At 35.4% G+C, this 19,271-nt stretch overlaps 1 protein-coding gene across 1 annotated transcript in view; it reads right to left on the bottom strand.

Moving 5' to 3' along the window:
• Positions 1 to 19,271, bottom strand: part of LOC111047863 (protein dachsous-like) — a gene marked incomplete in the record, with an annotated part of 507,664 nt that overhangs the window by 140,227 nt on the left and 348,166 nt on the right. The window contains 1 exon segment of the mRNA XM_039429132.1: positions 9,351 to 9,531. Within this exon segment, the coding sequence (XP_039285066.1) occupies positions 9,351 to 9,531 (181 nt within the window).

Raw genomic sequence — 19,271 nt, 5'->3', positions numbered from 1 at the left:
AAATAATTATTGAGCTGTCTATGATATGAAAAAAGCAATTTGTAATAACTATAGATAAATAGATAATATTGTTATGCATCTACATAAATTGGCGGAGCTTTGGACATATCAATGTCCATTCTTGGAAGATATTCGAGTATCCTTCCCACTAACTCTCTACCAATAACTCTCTACCGAGATATATATATATATATATATATTATATATATATATATATATATATATATATATATATATTAATATATAGAGAGAGAGAGAGGAGAGAGAAAGGAGATATATAGAGGAGAGAGAGAGCGAGAGAGAGAGTGAGAGAGATTGATTGATTGATTATATGCTCTATTAAAAATGGGAGTTAGGAGACTCCTGGTCCTCTCCACCACACAACCCTAAAGAGAGAGAAATAGCGAGAGTGTGTATGAGGGAGAGAGATAGGAAGAGAGATAGATAGAGAGGAGCGTGAGTGTGTGAGAGAGATAGTGAGAAAGAGAGGGAGCGAGAGAGTAAGAGAGGGCCACAGAGAGAGATAGTGAGAGAGCGACAGAGAGAGCGTGAGTGTGTGTGTGTGAGAGAGAGATAGATGGAGTGAGAGTGAGGGAGAGAGCAGGATGTAATGTGGCTGAGCTGATGCAGACGCATATTTCAAATCGAACCAGTTCAGAAGAGAAGCGGACGGCCCAGACTGTAGAGGACCCCGCGATGCCAATGCGCTCGCCTGTTATTAAGACTTGAAATTTCCTAATCTTGATAAGGAATCGAATTCCAAGTTCAAAGTTCAAATGCCACATTCTCTCGTCGCCTGAGAGCCGAATAATAATTGGTTAATCGTCCCCAACAAATTCGCTCTTGCAAGCCAACAGATTGTGCATACTCGTTTCAACAATTTGAAAATTTATGTCCGCGAGTTCAATCGCTGAATGTACTTGGATCAAGTAAATTGAATGAAAAACTAAAACAGTTGTCAAACCGACAACTGTAATAGAAACTGAGCCAAATATCAAACTAAAACAGTTGTCATATAAAATTCATAATTATATTTCAACCAGAGAATTCATGAACCACACTAGGCCCTGTCAGTACAATAATATTTTTAATGAAAATTATACAATCACTAATATCAATATTAGTAGGGAATGATATAGAGAGAATTTTTAGTTTATCCTGTTGATTTTCTCCCAATCATTAATTTGATATTGTGATTGTGGAATATAATTAACTCTCTTTTTGAGTCGAGTGTCTTAATCAAACTTATCAAATTCCATGTTATCAACTTATTAACGTCATCTGATTGAATCAATTGTTGGTTAATCTGCAACGAATAAAGCTGGATTTGTTCTTTTATTTCTTATTTTTTATTCTTTATTGATTCATACAATAAGTACATCATCAGAATGAGAGAGAGAAAAAAAAATAAGGTACCCTTGTGCTATTCCTCTCCCGAATTAAGATAAGGTTACACATAGTCCGAAATAGGTTAAGTCTTGTAGTTGTTCACTTCACAAAATTTTCAGTCCTTAAGTTTCCACAAAGTAGATAAATAAGGTGAACTTGTGCTATTCCTCTCCCAAATTCAGATACATAGTCCGAAATAGGTAAAGTCTTGTAGTTGCAATTCAAATTTTCAGTCCTTAATATTTTCACAAAGTGGATTTTTTAAATTTAGATGTTTCAAAACCAAACATAGAAGAAATATGTCATATTATTATCTCTAAAATAGGAAATATTCACATATTAAAGAAAAATAATTACCATAAGTTTTATTGGAACTATTCAAACCAGTTGTCTGGATGAGTGGAAATAGACAAATGCACTTTCTTTGAATTTTAAATGAATAGATGAATGAAACTTTAGAAAACTAGATAAAACTAGGAATAAACTAAATAAAATTGGAGGAAACTAAATGAAACTTGGAGGAAACTGAATAAAACTTTGAGGAAACTGAATAAAACTTGGAGGAAACTAAATAAAACTTGGAGGAAACTAAAAAAACTTAGAGGAAACTAAATAAAACTTGGAGGAAACTAAATAAAACTTAGAGGAAACTAATCAAAACTTGGAAGAAACTAAATTAAACTTGGAAGAAACTAAATAAACTTGAGGAAACTATAAAAAACTTGGAGGAAACTAATTAAAACTTGGAGGAAACTAATCAAAACTTGAAAGAAACTGAATAAAACTTGAAGGAAACTAATCAAAACTTGGAAGAGACTAAATAAAACTTGGAGGAAACTAATCAAAACTTGGAGAAAACTAAATTAAACTTGGAGGAAACTAGATGAAACTTGGAGGAAACTATATAAAACTTGGAGGAAACTAGATAAAACTTGATGGAACCTAAATAAAACTTGGAGGAAACTAAATAAAACTTTGAGGAGACTGAATAAACTTTGAGGAAACTAGATGAAACTTTGTTCCAAAACTGTTCCTTTCCCAAATTTAGATAGAAATTTTCCAAAAAATAGGTTATGTTAACACTTCACGAATTTTGGAGGAAACTAGATAAAACTTGACAGGAATGTAGGGACTTTTGGGGAGTGTTAAGTGAATAGGGTAGAGGATAGTGAAAGTGATCAGTTGTGATAAATGTCATGAATATTTCTGAACGTACAAAGCGAGCGAGAGGAAGATAGAAGAAAGGGTGTGTGTGAGAGAGAGAGAGAGAGGAGGAGGATGAGTGATGAAGAGAGAGAAAGATAGGGATAGAGAGAGAGAGTGTGAGGAGGAGGAGGAAGACTAATTTGATGTAAGTTAATAAATCATAGATGTGTCATGCGCCATGAGCGATGCATCCTGTGACACTATCCTAACGAGCATTAAACGGTTTTTAACCGGCGTCATTTTACTTTGACGTTTAACCCTAAACATACCCTACCCCTAACCATAACCCTAACCAAGCTGCCCAACATTTCCAGACAACAATATTTTTCAACGTCAGATGAGATTGAGTGCTCACAATACAATAATAATAATCAAGAATATCAGGCGTTCAATCTATGAATTGTATTTGTTGGCCATGGGTACAATAGGAATAGTTTCATACATACATGTTCCTATTCAATATTGTTGTCAACAATCATTTTTCACAGTCATATCAACTTTGCATATCAAATTGTGCATTACGTATGGAAAAATCTCAAATTTCTGAGTTGGAATGCACTGTATTAATGCATATACCATGGAAAGGATTAAAGCTTTTAAGGCTGTGCAAAGGCTAAAAATGATCTACTCGTGGCATTTTCGAAGTTATCGATTTGTATATCATCAAGCTATCAAAATGAAAAAATTTCTCAGGAAAACATTTTTTCCAATCATTACTTTCTGAGATATGAGCGCCTGAAGTTTGATTTTTCGGGACAGAATATTTCAAATTCGGTAAGAGATGAGATTTAGAGGATGGACTCTTCATGGTATTGTTGATCTAGTAAAACAAAAATTTTCTGAAAATATCAATTTTTAAGATAGTTATTCAATTTACCAAAAATAACTTTTAGTTGAGTAATTTTGGTAAATTGAATAACTTTTTCAAAATTGATATTTTCAGAAATTTTTTGTTTTACTAGATCAACAATACCATGAAGAGTCCATCCTCTAAATCTCATGGATTTACCTCTTACCGAATTTGGAATGTTCTGTCCCGAAAATTCTAACTTCAGGCGCTCATATTTCAAAAAGTAATGATTAGAAAAAAAAGGTTTTCATGAGATAACTTTTTCATTTTGATAGCTTGATGATAAACAAATCGAAAAACTTTGAAAAATATCACGAGTAGAATGGTTATTTTTAGCCTTTGCGCAGCCTTAATAAAATGCATAGTTAATTAATACCAATGTAGAAAATGGATATTGACAGCAATTTAATAGGAAACGTATATATGTATGCATAAAAATAGCATAAAATCCTGGTTTTCATTAGTAGAGTTAGTGGTGGAGTTCTCTGGGCAAGTACTAACTATCTTGTGAACTCTCCCAATGAGAACGTTCATGGTAGAGTACTAGTTTTTGGTAGAGTAGAGTGGGATAGCACCGTGGTATAGTACTCTATCGCTTGCCTTCCCCACCACCGCTTCTCACTCTACTCTACCACTACTATTCTAATGAGAACAGCCTCGAGCTAGTAGAGTAGAGTCGTGCTGTAGGCAATCGAGTTTAAGAAGTATTGCTATTTATCAAAAAGTATTAATTTATTGAAAAGTGTTAATTTATTAAAAAGTATTGATATTTTAAGGTTAGTTCTGTTCACTAGACAACACACTTACCTACTATTCTCAATTGTAGTGAAAACTGTTACTCGACCAAGTAAGTAGAGAAGAGTCAGTTTGGTAGGGTGAAGTATGCCAGTTACTCGACCACTAACTCTACTAGTGAAAACCAGGCTATAAGGATGTATTACTTTCTCTATGATGAATGGTACAGAAGGAAAAGATCGATTAAGTTAATTTTGTATTCATCTGTTCTTAATTACAGATTCAATTAATAATCTGGCTTCAAAGTGGTTCATAAGAACATAAATTATACGTATCACATACCGCTCCAATAAATGCTTAATTGCTTTTATAGTGGTCTATTGAACCTTGATTCAAACATAAATTATACGTATTTGAAAAAGAGTGTATTTCTGATATTTGCAAAACAATCAACTTGTGACCATTGATAAAAATAGATGAACAGTAATTATCGATTTCCCTCATTATCATTAGCATGAAGATCATGGATTATCTTATCAATGATAAAAACTTTTCCAGTAGATCAAGTACTGATCATCCCAGCTTTCCCCACACAAGTTTCACTGATAAAAATCTGGTGTGGCGCACTCACACAACTTTCCTTGCCGTTATGAAAATTTATCACCTGACGCTAGTGTTACCGCGCATCTCAAGTCTACTATTCAAAGATTTGAGTCAGCTGGTGACAGGGCAATAGCGCTGGAGACACACATGAGGTCTGCTATCTCTTCATAGTGAATGATTTAATAGCATCAACAATAATTTGCATTGAATAATCACATTTTCTCGAATTTAAAGCTTATTTTCAATTGTAGGTGAAAATGTTACTGAACATTATTGTAGAGATTCTCATGCTCAATCTACTCCACTTGATTTTTTTGTTTCAATTTTATCTAAAGCCTGATAATTGGGAATCTATTTGCATTGATGAGGCGAAGCTCCTGAAATTTTTACAGATATGGGACTTGTGGCAGTTGATAGAGCTTATCTATGACTATTCTAGGTATGAATTTGATCAAATCGTTGGAGCCGTTTCCGAAAAATCACGAAAACCCTGTTTTTGACAACATTTTCGCCATTTCAGCCGCCATCTTGAATTGCATTTGATCGAAATTGTTCGTGTCGGATCCTTATAGTGGAAGGACCTAAGTTCCAAATTCAAGTTCAAGTCAAGTCATTCCGTTAATTGGGAGATGAGATATCGTGTACACAGGCGCACATACACTCATACACACACACACATACAGACCAATACCCAAAACCAGTTTTTTGGACTCAGGGGACCTTGAAACGTAGGAAATTTAGAAATTGGGTACCTTAATTTTTTTTCGGAAAGCAATACTTTCCTTACCTATGTAATAGGGCAAGGAAAGTAAGAAGAGTTTATTTCTGATATTTGCAAAACGATCAACTTGTGACCATTGATAAAATAGATGAACAGTAATTATCGATTTCCTTCATTATCATTAGCATGCAAAGATCATGGATTACCTCTTATCAATGATAAGAGCTTTCCCAGTAGATCAAGTCATAGAGAAACGATAGCATAAGTAGATATCCCATGGTATAGGGCGTTTATGTCGCAACTTTTACTGTTATCCCAAGCCGATAGTTCACGTAGTTCTTTCCTATGCAGCTGTGTGACACTGGTAGTCTATCAAATTGTGCCGTTCATACACTATCACCCCAAAAAAACAGTAAAAATTGACAATAATCGACAGTAATCGGCTTGAGATAACAGTAAAAGTTGCGACATAAATTCCCTATACCATGGGATATCTACTTATGCTTATGTTTATCTATGATCAAGTACTGATCATCCCAGCTTTCCCCACACAAGTTTCACGGATAAAAAAGCGTATAGAAACAAAGTGAAAATGATTGATGCTAATTTTTGAGTTCGATTAGTATGTAGATTCAATCATGTTTTCAATTTCCTCTGCACAAATTGTATGTAATTTGCTACTAGGCCAACTTCAATGCATGACATCATTTTCCTGACATCCGTGACAAATGGAGTTTCTATGAATTCTTTCAATTTCTAGCCACAACTTGCACAATCACATAATTAAATATCCAACTACTGTTCCAGATGCAAATATGAAACTCAGGTATGATTATCGGGAGGAAAAATATCAAGGAGAAACCGATTTCAAGAAAATCAAGTCGAGTATTAATAAATTACGCCTAAATAATGATACTTTATATTCATGAACTTTCATTTATTCGTATATAATTTGTTTGGAATGACATTTATGCAATATGTGCCAACAAGAACTGAGCCTGCACATGCGCGGTAACGGGTTTTGCATTCAATACTTTGTTGGGTATGCATATCGATGCATCTAATTCATTGCGAGTCGACACTGTAATTTACCAGGAAGTTTTTAGTTGCAAGTATAACTACTGCAGGCCTACTACTACCAACGTCATCGTCCTCCAACAATTGCAAACAATGATTCCATTTTGTGTGGGAAAAGACCGTAAAAATGTCAAAATCTTGTAGTGCCTCTCCTCAAATTAGGTATTTGCACACAATGTAACTAATAGATATCGAACAGAAAATAAAATTGAAGTAAACCTTACTTTTGAATTTTTGTTATAGAGAGGTCCACGTTATAATGGCAGTGGAGAAAGATAGGAGAAAACAAAAAAGAAATTCTTTCTTCTTCTTTTTTCTCTTTTTATTATTACTTGATTCTATTTTGTTTAATAATTATTCTTATAATCAATTATTATTGTTTACGATTACTTCAATGATTATTTGTATTCTTTCATATTATTGTATATTTCTTCTTTTTTTATCTTCTTGTATTCCAATTGTATAATGTGTTGAAAATATTGTATTGTGTGAAGGAGGCAAAATGGGTTTATCCTGTTGTCTCCATTAATAAAATTATTATTATTATTATTATTATTATTATTATTATTATTATTATTATTATTATTAAAACCGATCCTTGTCACAATGCCTTCGATAGACAGTAGCTGATACAGGTTTATTTATGTAATATTAGCTTTCCTTCCATTCTCGTTTAAAATGATAAATTATATTTTATTAAGCAAGAAATTATATTTCTCAATAATTACATATCAGATGAAATATTTTGTCAATTGATTTTTAAGTCTACATTGATAAAAGATGATCTTGCAACAGAGCAAAGCGAGAAAGAGATAGCACTATCGAGGAGTTTTTTTTGACTTGTCGAACGATTTATACTGCTACTCACCCAACAAAGATGCGAATTTTTAAATTCATACAAGTTTTCATATTCATTTCATTCATGTAAGTCATAACGAACTGAATGATAGACAAGGATAGCAATACCATTGCCAATCAAACACTGCCATTATAACGTGGACCTCACTATAGAAGAACTGGAACGGATCAAGTTTTTTACTTATTAGTTAGTTTTATAGTTACTTATTAGTTTTTTACTATTACTTATTCTCCTTTTTCTCTTATTACTGGAGTTTATTATAAGAGTGGAATGCATTTCTCAATTCGCCAAAAAGTGAGTGTTTTTCTATCTACAACAAAGTTTTGAAATAGAATTTTCATGAAAGAAATGGGGAAGAGAGAATTGACAAGAAACCATTCACTGATATGATGAATAGAGCTATCATTTATAGAAGTCAGTCAACTTATTTTTCATTTTTTTATTTCATCACATTACATCATAATATTGGAATACTCTCATTTGATAGGTGATTTGTCAAATAATTGCATCCTTATAAGTAAGTAGATTTTCAACAGGTAAAATAAACAGTAACAGTATATAAAATAGTTATTTGTATATCTAGAGTGAAAAGTACGACTTTTCTCCCTGTGGAAAAAGTTTGAAGCCCGAGGCGAAGCCGAGGGCAACAATTTTCCTGAGGGAGAAAAGGTATTTTTCGCTCATGATGTACACAACATTTTTCCTCCATCTACATTTTTTTATAGAAACTGCAAATAAAATCATTCTAATAACTTACGTATTGGTGACAATGATTCCTAACAACATAACCAAATCTAAAACCTAAAACTGGTCGTCTGATTGGCACTGCCGATTGCGCTATCTATCGGCAAAAGTTGTAACAATAATTATATCAGCTGAGAAGCTACCAAAAATGGCTGAATCCAGATCACGCGGTTAGATTTGAATTGCAGATCAAAAATTTGTTGGCTGGTATTTTGAATAAAATAAAATATTTTAAAATTGTATAATTTTTATCGTCTACTAATATTAAGAATATAATAATTAACATACAAACATATATTTCATGAGTTAATCAATTTCTGGTTGTGGTATTGAATTCAGTTGACACAATGACAGACACCTATTATGCTTTCTCATCTGAGCTTAGACCTTCTAACCTATTACAATGTAAGTTTCAAAATAGAGATGCTCCCCATGTTATTTAAATGGAGTCACTTTTACTCCCTAGGGAGTTTTTCTGTTTTTTACTACGAGAGCGAAAAAGTGACACTTTAGTATTAGGTTTCAGGGAGTAAAGTAAGTACTTTAGACAGTAGGTGGAGGAAAAATTATATAACAAAGTGTAGCCTATCATTATTCTTAGTCCTAAAAATAGAGCAAATGTGAGTATTTTACTTTGTGTCATTGAGAGTTTTTGTGAATTGTCTTTTTTCTTTATGGCTACTTTTAATATAATCAAAAATATAATTCTGAGTACCCTTTAAAATTATTTCAAGTCTTGAAAATGGCATTAGTAGCCGAGACATGTCGTGACGAAATAGATTAAAAGGGTACTCTGGCCCCTGATTCATAAAAACTTAGAAGTCCTGTAATACAGGAACAGCTGATTTTATCGGCTATATTGATCATGCAATTGGAATGGTGATTCTCCTGTATTACAGGACTTGTAACTTTTATGAAACAGGCTCCAGAATTTTTATTTTTATTTATAAGTCAGTCAGTTATTTTTTATAAATTTATATTTTCATTTTTAACCTCTATGGAAAATCGGCATCGCTGTTCTCATATTTTTCTCCACTGCCATTATGCATAACGTGGACCTTACTATATCACGAGTAAATGATCAAGATGGCTGTGATTGATTATGCATAACGTGGACCTCACTATATCACGATAAAATTATCAAGATGGCTGTGATTGACACTGACCTCTATCAGTTGCAATGACGGGAAACTCGTAGGCGGTGCGAGTCTCATAGTCCAGGGTTGCCGCGATGCAAACCTCTCCAGTCACAGATCGCACCTCGAAATGACTAGTTTGGCCGAAACCCTCGCCGAGTGTGTAGTTGACGATTGCGTTCACTCCACAGTCCGGGTCTGTCGCTGACACCTGCGAACATACAAAAATGTCATCAGAAATCTCCCAAAATTAACAATTGACAAGAATAAAATAGCATTGAATTGAAAATAGAATATTAATATTAAAGAAAATCGAAGATTTTAAGATTAAGAATAACATCTTTTTGTGTAGTTGAGAAGTTGATATTGTGGTAATTATTCATATTGAATGAAAAAGACTAAGAAATTGTCAAAAAACCACAGATTTATTGATACTTAGAAAGACCGGTTTCGGTTATTACACCATTGTCAATCTCTGAAAACTAAAACTTTTAGTTTATCAATAAAACTTAAGTATCAATAAATTTGTGGTTTTTTGACAATTTCTTAGTCTTTTTCATTCAATAAGAATAACATCACTCAGAGGAAGGCATTCGGATAAAGGTACAAAACAATTTGACCAATGATTGGAACTGGGTACTCCTGAGCATATTATCCAACGTAGAAGTTGCAAACACTCACAATCCCATCAAAAACCTTCCAAAATTAAAACAAAACATCACACTCACAGAAAGGCATTTGAATAAAGGTACCAAACAATTCGATGGATGTGTGAAATCAGGTACTTTTGAACATATTATCCTAACTAGAACACACACATAAATGCCATCAAAAATCATCCAAGATCAACAATTAAAACATCACTCAGAGAAAGGCATTTGGATGAAGATAGAAAAGAATTTGACCAATTAGCGGAGATAGGTACACCTGAACATATTATCCAACGAAGAAGTTGCAAACACAGACAAATGCTATCAAAACCTTCAAATTATAAAAACATCAATCAGAGAAAGTCATTTGAATAAGGGTACAAAAAAATTTGACAAATGAGTGGAGTTAGGTACTCCTGAACATATTATCTAACGAAGAAATTGCAAACACACGAATGCTATCAAAACCTTTCAAAATTATAAAAACATCAATCAAAGAAAGGCATTTGAATAAGGGTACAAAACAATTTGAATTTGAATCAAAATGTGTGAAATTAGGTGCTTCTGAACATATTATTATATTCAATCGTAGAAGTTGCAGACACACACAAATGCTATCAAAATTCTTCCAAAATTAACAATTAAATCATCACTCAGAGAAAGGCATTTGGATGAAGATACAAAACAATTTGACCAATATGTGAAATCAGGTACTTTTGAACATATTATCCTAACTAGAACACACAGTCGCCATAAAAAATCTTCCATAATTAACAATTGAAACATCACTCAAAGAGAGGCATTTGGATAAAGGTACAAAGCAATTTGACCAATGTGTGGAATTAGGTACTCCTGAATTAGAAGTTGCAAACACACACAAATGCCATCTGAAACCTTTCAAAATAATAGAAACATCAATCAAAGAAAGGCATTTGAATAAGGGTACAAAAAATGACAAATGAGTGAAGTTAGGTACTCCTGAACATATTATCCAACGAAGAAGTTGCAAACACACACAAATGTCATCTAAAAACTTTCAATATTATAAAAAACGTCGCTCAAAACGTTTTACACTTCATGATTCTTGACCAATTTTGAGCCCTAGATAAACTAGGAATTTATAATTATGTTTGTTTGTGGAATAAATTAATTGATTGATTGACTTGACAAACTGATCAACATTCCAATTTGTCTCGGAATCTCTTGAAATTTGTGGTCAAAATAAGCACTTGATGAACTGAGACGCTCCATTATCAAAGGGTGGAATTAGGTATGATAATAATAATATTATAATACTGAGGATGATGCCCACATAAGCTCTTCGGCTTGTGCGTGGGTAATGAGTGATAGGAATGATGATGACTGGACAGATGACGACTACTTTTTAGGTAATCGGGACCGACGGCTTATCGTCTCCTCCGAAATTAGGTATTCCTGGATATACATATTATCATAGCCACCTCTAATACAAGGCCCCGGCCTACGATATTGCAACGTCGCAGTCTAGGCCTAGAATCTAATACATGATTGGAGAAAAAGTTTTTTAAACATACAGCTGATCTTTTTCACCAATCATGTATTAGATTCTAGGCCTAAGCTGCGACGTTGCAATATTGTAGGCCGGGCCTTGTATTAGAGGTCGCTATGATATTATCTCATGTAGAAGTTATCCAATGCTAGTAGCTACGGCTAGTTACGTATATAAGGATAAAAGCTTTATTTACCGTCATTATATTTTTTGTAGTTAACCAAAACAATAAAGAATGATTAACTTTTATCGATCCATTTGTGAAAAAATTAGAAAACAATTATTATTTATTAGTAAATTCGATTCATTATTCATTAGTTTATTATTCACTTCTATGACCATGAATGTGTATTTCAATTATTATTGTAGACCTATTATAATTGCGATATTCTCTAGTGATTTTGTATCTTGTAGGAATAGAGTTTATTATTAAATTATGAAACACCGAGTATTTGGTGGCGATTTGATCCTATGATTATCCCACCAAACATTACAAATCAGCCATCTTGTTTATCTCTTTTCTGTATAGGGCTACTTGTAATATAAATAAAAATCTCAGTACCCTTTTTGAAATATTTTATCAAAAAATATCCTTCGATAAAATATTTCAAAATGGTACTGAGATTTTTATTTTTCTTTATATTTATATTATAATCAGCTATGTGGAATAGAGCTAATCAATGCACAACACACTATCCAATTCCAGCCAATGTTGTCACAAATTAATGGAACCGCCCAATTTATGTACAATTTCCAGTTGTCAGATTTCAGCCAACTAAAAGCTCCCATTTCACCACAGAAATTGGAATAATAAAATGAGCAAGGAATGGAAGCTTTCAGCATGTGGAAGATAACAGTGAGCAAGTTATGATTCAGATATGGCAGGAATGGTGGGACTTGGGACCAGGCAAGCCAAAACTGTAGATTGCATTAGTGTAATCTGTAATGATTGGGTCTCAGGGTTGGGGAGACCTTCTTCCTATCTTATCTCACTTCTACATGCGTAATTATTGTTGTTCAACAATTCACCAAACAGAGAACGCTGCTAAATGTGTGAATTCCATTTCTCGTAATCGAGTCTCCTGTAAGCTTGCCAAATCGCCATACTGCCCAACCCTGTTCCACTGATTTCTGCGGTTTTCACAACTTTTCTGAACCTTGTGATCAACCCACAACTATAGAGAGGTCCACGTTATAATGGCAGGGTTTGATTGGCAATGGTATTGCTATCCTTGTCTATCATTCAACAAAGCGGATAGTGCTATCTCTTTCTCGCTTTCCTCTTTCTTGCCAGATCGTCTTTTAACAATGTAGAATTAATAATTAATTAACAAAATATTTTATCTTTATCATGAAAATTCATTATGGAATTATTGAAGAATATAATTTCTTGCTTGATAAAATATAATTGATTATTTCAACCGAAAATCATCGTTATAGTATATTTCGCACCTAGAGCAGAAAATGAGATTTTTCCGGCTCGAAATCGGTTTTCAAGTCCGAGGCCGTAGGCCGAGGACTAGAAAAGACTGAGAGCCGGAAAAACATTTTTGCCCGTGGTGCGAACTCTATTTTTCGCCACACACAAAAATAAACAATATATATATATATGAGAATAGTTGTTTACTAAGCACTTCCGGAAGCAGAAGTGGAAGGTGATAGCTCTAGCAAATCTGAGGTAATCTGAATATCAGGAAATTGTCCGAGTATTTTTATCTTTTATTCTGATTTGTCTAAATAACCTAAAAGATGATGTTCAATTATGTGGGAGGTTGAGTTTATACTTTTTTATTCTTTCAAATGACAATAAGATGATATTATTATAGATGTTTTAATTATTGAATAATGAAAAGTTTTTTGATCACCTTCCTTAGTTCCATGTTAGCGGCTGGAAAGGATACTCTTTCCGGCCTAGGCCGGAAAGAAACCTGTTCCAACGTCAGACGAGAGGCGTCTGCAAACAATGTCGTAGGGACTGGAAAACAGCTGCTTTCTGTGCAGTGTGACGAAAAATTAGGAACATTGAGTTATCAAGTTTATGTCTAACATAGCTCACTCGAACAATGCATTTTCGACTATGTGACATTGACATTGACATTTTCGACTATTACAAATCTCTAACTCATTAATAGAGACTTCTATATTTTGATTCTGTGGAACAGACTACTGTAAGTGAATACTGTACATCATTAAGTCAAGTTAGGACTTTGTTAAGTCAAGTTTAGGAGCTCTGTGGTCACAACCAGATACATCTGAACATAATGTGAGAAACGTATCGTCATGCAGCTGAGTAGCAGATTCGATCTGGGACTCAGCACGTTCTTAGTTTTGTGTACACTGGAGTTAATTACACTGAGTAATCCGTTCAGAGAAAGGGGTGAGACGGAGTTGGAGAGTGAGAGAGTGGAAGGATACACTGAGGTCAGGCAGCAGAAAAAGACAGAATCCGCCTTATCAAGATTTGGTCGGACCCTAATGTATTCGGTATGAATTAAACATATTCCGCGACGTGACAATGCGATGCACATGCGCACATTGTCTGCGCAGAGACCAGAGCCACTGCAGACTCACGAATCGGGCTGGGCAGGAGGCGGGTCTCCAGCTTGCAACACGAACGATATCTCTGTATCTGCTCAATGCTAATGAACATTGCACATTTTGCACCACTGGATCTGCACCGAACTTTTTCTCTTTACTTTGCAGGGTTGCTGCTCAACTTACACGGAATGATGCATCCTCCCCAGACGGACATTCTTGGATCTACCACATGATCCAAAGCAGCGAAGCGAGTGAATCCTCCCCAGACACACTCTAAGATCGATCACATGCTTCAAAGAAGCGAGGCGACTGCATCCTAGGATCCCAGACAGACATTCTATGATCTATCACAAGCTCTAACCCACGTTTCTGTTTAAAAAGGAATACGTTGCATATCAGTTCGTGAATTGATTCTACTCGTTGCATATCACCAAGTTATTTCAACATGTTGCACATCAAGTCAAGATATTTCAACACGTTGCATACCAATTCGTCAAGTTATTTCAACACGTTGCAGATCAATCGGTCAATAATTTCAAACACGTTGCATACCAATTCGTCAAGATATTTCAACACTTTCTTAGTTTGTGTACACTGAGTTAATTACACTGAGTAATCCGTTCAGAGAAAGGGGTGAGACGGAGTTGGAGAGTGAGAGAGTGGAAGGATACACTGAGGTCAGGCAGCAGAAAAAGACAGAATCCGCCTTATCAAGATTTGTCGGACCCTAATGTATTCGGTATGAATTAAACATATTCCGCGACGTGACAATGCGATGCACATGCGCACATTGTCTGCGCAGAGACCAGAGCCACTGCAGACTCACGAATCGGGCTGGGCAGGAGGCGGGTCTCCAGCTTGCAACACGAACGATATCTCTGTATCTGCTCAATGCTAATGAACATTGCACATTTTGCACCACTGGATCTGCACCGAACTTTTTCTCTTTACTTTGCAGGGTTGCTGCTCAACTTACACGGAATGATGCATCCTCCCCAGACGGACATTCTTGGATCTACCACATGATCCAAAGCAGCGAAGCGAGTGAATCCTCCCCAGACACACTCTAAGATCGATCACATGCTTCAAAGAAGCGAGGCGACTGCATCCTAGGATCCCAGACAGACATTCTATGATCTATCACAAGCTCTAACCCACGTTTCTGTTTAAAAAGGAATACGTTGCATATCAGTTCGTGAATTGATTCTACTCGTTGCATATCACCAAGTTATTTCAACATGTTGCACATCAAGTCAAGATATTTCAACACGTTGCATACCAATTCGTCAAGTTATTTCAACACGTTGCAGATCAATCGGTCAATAATTTCAAACACGTTGCATACCAATTCGTCAAGATATTTCAACACTTTGCAAATCAATTTGTCCAGTTATTTCAACATGTTACATATCGATTCTTAAGTTAATTTAACGGAGGTAAGTTTTGAGATTATAATATTAAGACAGAAGTTATGCATCGGTAGCTCTAAATCATCTATATTCAGGGTAGTGGGACCATCCTGTAAGGACCCACGAACAAAAAGTCATATAGATTTACTTTTTACTAATGACAGAAGAAACACTTATTGGCTAACGATAAAACCAAAAATGAGGATGTCCTCATCAATCTCCCCATGAAAATGTCCTCATGAAGATATCCTCATCGATTTCCTCATGAAGATATTCTGATCAATCTCCAATGAATATGTCCTCAACACTCTCCTCATTAATCTCCTCATGAAGATATCCTCATCAATCTCCTCATGGATATGTTCTCATCAATCTCCTCATTAATAGTCCTCATCAATTTCCTCATGAAAAGTCCTCATCAATGTCCTCATCAATCTCCTCATGAAGTTGCCCTCATCAATCTCCTCATGAATATGTCACCATCAATCTCCTCATGAATATGTCCTCATCAATCTCCTCATGAAGAATGTAATAATTCCATTAGAACATACAAGAATCATATTTCACTGATGTATCCTAATCCAGATTTATACTGTAGAAAAACAAGAATTTAGTAGTTTTACTTGGCTTCGATTCTGAATGATCAATCTCCTAATGGAAATATCCTCATCAATCTCCTCAAGAATATTATGTACTAATCAATCTCCTAATATTCAATATTCACAATTCAGAAAAAGAGTAAACCTAGATTGGCAATTATTGTGAATGAATAACTGCAACAGAATAACCATCCCATTTGTCAAGAATTTTTCAAGTTTTCTTTGTCATAAACCACAGAACGGTAAACCTTGCACAATAATGTTTCACTGATTGCAGTTGTTGTCCATTATTGTTTGCAGCTAGAGCGAGATGGGCAATGAGGGAGATTATAAATCATAATTACGTGTAACGGAGCGGTCAATGTCGGTACCCAGCCGCCCCATTTCTTCACTACCTCTTTGTTTTCTCCTTAATCATCTTCATCTTGTTGTTGAAAACGACGAGGGAGGCCCGGGCAACGGTTGTTCGTCGGTGACCGTTGCTGGTCGCGGGAAATTCAAAAAAATAGAATAAGAAGCGCGCAGTCAGTGCGTTCAGGTTGCACCGCCTTGCAAGAGAGGCGCATCGCAATAAATTGCAGCGTTTCAGAGGCCCTCCCTGTAACGTGTGACCGGTGCGGGGCCCGGGGGAACCCGGGGGGACCAAGGGGGCACCCTTTTGCAACTGAGAGGCTGCTCGCTTGGTCGATGGAGCAGAAAGCTGCAGAGGTTCTTCTCAATAACTTCCGAGTCAGAAAAACAAACAGAATAACATGGCTGTTCTACTACAACACTGAGTGCCGGTTGCACAAGAGCCGGTTAAATTTTAACGGTGATTAATTCCACGAGAACCAATCAGACTGGCTGTTCTACTACAACACTCAGTGCCGTTGCACAAGAGCCGGTTAATTTTAACCGTGATTAATTCCACGAGAACCAATCAGACTGGCTGTTCTACTACAACACTCAGTGCCGGTTGCACAAGAGCCCGTTAAATTTTAACCGTGATTAATTCCACGAGAGCCAATCAGACTGCTGTTCTACTACAACACTCAGTGACGGTTACACAAGAGCCGGTTAATTTTAACCGTGATTAATTCCACGAGAACCAATCAGAGAAGCCGTCTTTTCAGAAACGCCTCGTTCTCGTTAAGTTAATCACGGTTAAAATTAATGCAACCGGGTCTGAAACTCTCTATCTTCCTGAAAAAATCTGCTATTGATATAAAATACAATGATCACGGATAAAGGGTAGAGGACATCAAAGCTGGACTGTGATAATAAATATAACATTCTTTTTTGAAACTTTTGTGTGTTGTCTTCTCACAATCATATTATATATTATAATACTGTAAATTTAATGCAACCGGGTCTGAAACTCTCTATCTTGCAGAAAAAATCTGCTATTGATATAAAATACAATGATCACAGAGAAAGGGTCGAGGATATCAAAGCTGGACTGTGATAATAAATATAACATTCTTTTTTGAAACTTTTGTGTGTTGTCTTCTCACAATCATATTATATATTATAATAAATTATGATTTGTGATTGTCAATGAAATAAATAAATGAAAAACATTAATGAAAATTGAACAAATTGATAATTATGTTATTTTTTGTTCAAGAGAAACTTTGCTCTCTTATGCACGAGGTCCTGAATGAATTCATATCAGTCTCGTTTGTTATAATGTGGTTGATTTCGTGTTAAAGTCACCAGCTTATTAAATTCAGTTTAAGCTTTGCAAACTATGGATCGGCCCGTATGCAGATACTCGGTTTAAACCAAGGTACCTGGAATAGATATGTATTAATATATTATATAGAATATAAATGTATCTAGGTACATTGGTTTAAACGGAGAAATGTCAGCTGTTCGTTTAAAACCTGTATGAAACACTGTGATGAATGCAATTTCTTTCCTTTATAGTATAGACTAGCCGTCAGGCTCGCTTCGCTCGCCATATCCGTCTAGCCAGGGGGCTCCGCACCCTGGACCCCCGATTGGATCGTCCAAGAATGAGATCAGCAGGCTCGCTTCACTCGCCTGCATTTTTCATTTGAGAATTTTTATCATATGTTAGGACAATCCAGTCGGGGGTCCAGACTAAACGGATATGGCGAGCGAAGCGAGCCTGACGCTAGTAATATAATATTCCCAGGATTGAAATAGCAGTGCCCAATCAATTTTTCCGCGATAAATGCATTTGAATCTTCAACTTGGTGCCAACTAACAAAGTCAACTCAACTTAATGCCAACCTGACAAAATTATTAATTTAGTTGCCAGTTAACAACTGTTTCGAAGAGGTACTCTCTCTAGATTATAGTTCTATAGTAACATATGATATGGAAATTTCAATTATATAATTGAGAGATTGGGAGAAGAAGAATATACATGCTAAAAGACGAACTTTAAACCCTTAAAAACAACCCTTAGAGTTAGAATATTGCCAAAAGATTCTTAGTGCGCCTCTAAAGGGCCAACTGAACATACCTACCAAATTTGAACGTTTTTGGTCCGGTAGATTTTTAGTTATGCAAGTGAGTGAGTGAGTTAGTCAGTCAGTCAGTCAGTGAGTGAGTGCCATTTCGCTTTTATATATATAGATAGAATATAAATGTATTCTAGGTACATTGGTTTAAACGGAGAAATGTCAGCTGTTCGTTTAAACCCTGTATGAAACACTGTGATGAATGCAATTTCTTTCTTGTATTATAGTATAGAAACACTCTCATAGTTTCAGATTCCAAGCCATTTTAAATTGAATTTTTGTGATTTATAGAAGGATGTAGCAGGAAATGAAGACGTGTGTTGGTGTTCTATATGCTACTCGTAGCAAGGCATCGGAAATCTGAATAAACACTTGAGAGTTTCGGCTGTTGGCGAGTAAGTTGGCGAAACTTGGAGAGAAAGAGAGACAAGGAAAGGAGGACAAAGATGGGAAAGACAAGGAGAGGAAGTCAAGAAGAAGAGAGAAAGAAGAAACGACGACATTTCGGCGGTGGAATAGTATGTAGAAACGGAATGTCGGAGAATTAGATGACAATTACGTGTCGTTTATTTGACAGAGCGACGAAAGAAGGCTGAACGCGAAGAGCAGAACCAAAGCCTGTGTGAATAACGATAAGATGTTTCAAGAGCATATACAAGAGACATACAATGATATAAAAAACACAAAGATATGGTAAAACAGGTTAAAACAAAACCTGGGGCCTGAGTGTATTTTCGAGAGGAGACGGCCCAAGAA

The sequence above is a fragment of the Nilaparvata lugens genome, chromosome 5, assembly GCF_014356525.2.
Source record: "Nilaparvata lugens isolate BPH chromosome 5, ASM1435652v1, whole genome shotgun sequence".
Lineage (NCBI taxonomy): Eukaryota > Metazoa > Arthropoda > Insecta > Hemiptera > Delphacidae > Nilaparvata > Nilaparvata lugens.
This window is presented reverse-complemented; position numbering and strand designations above follow the sequence as displayed.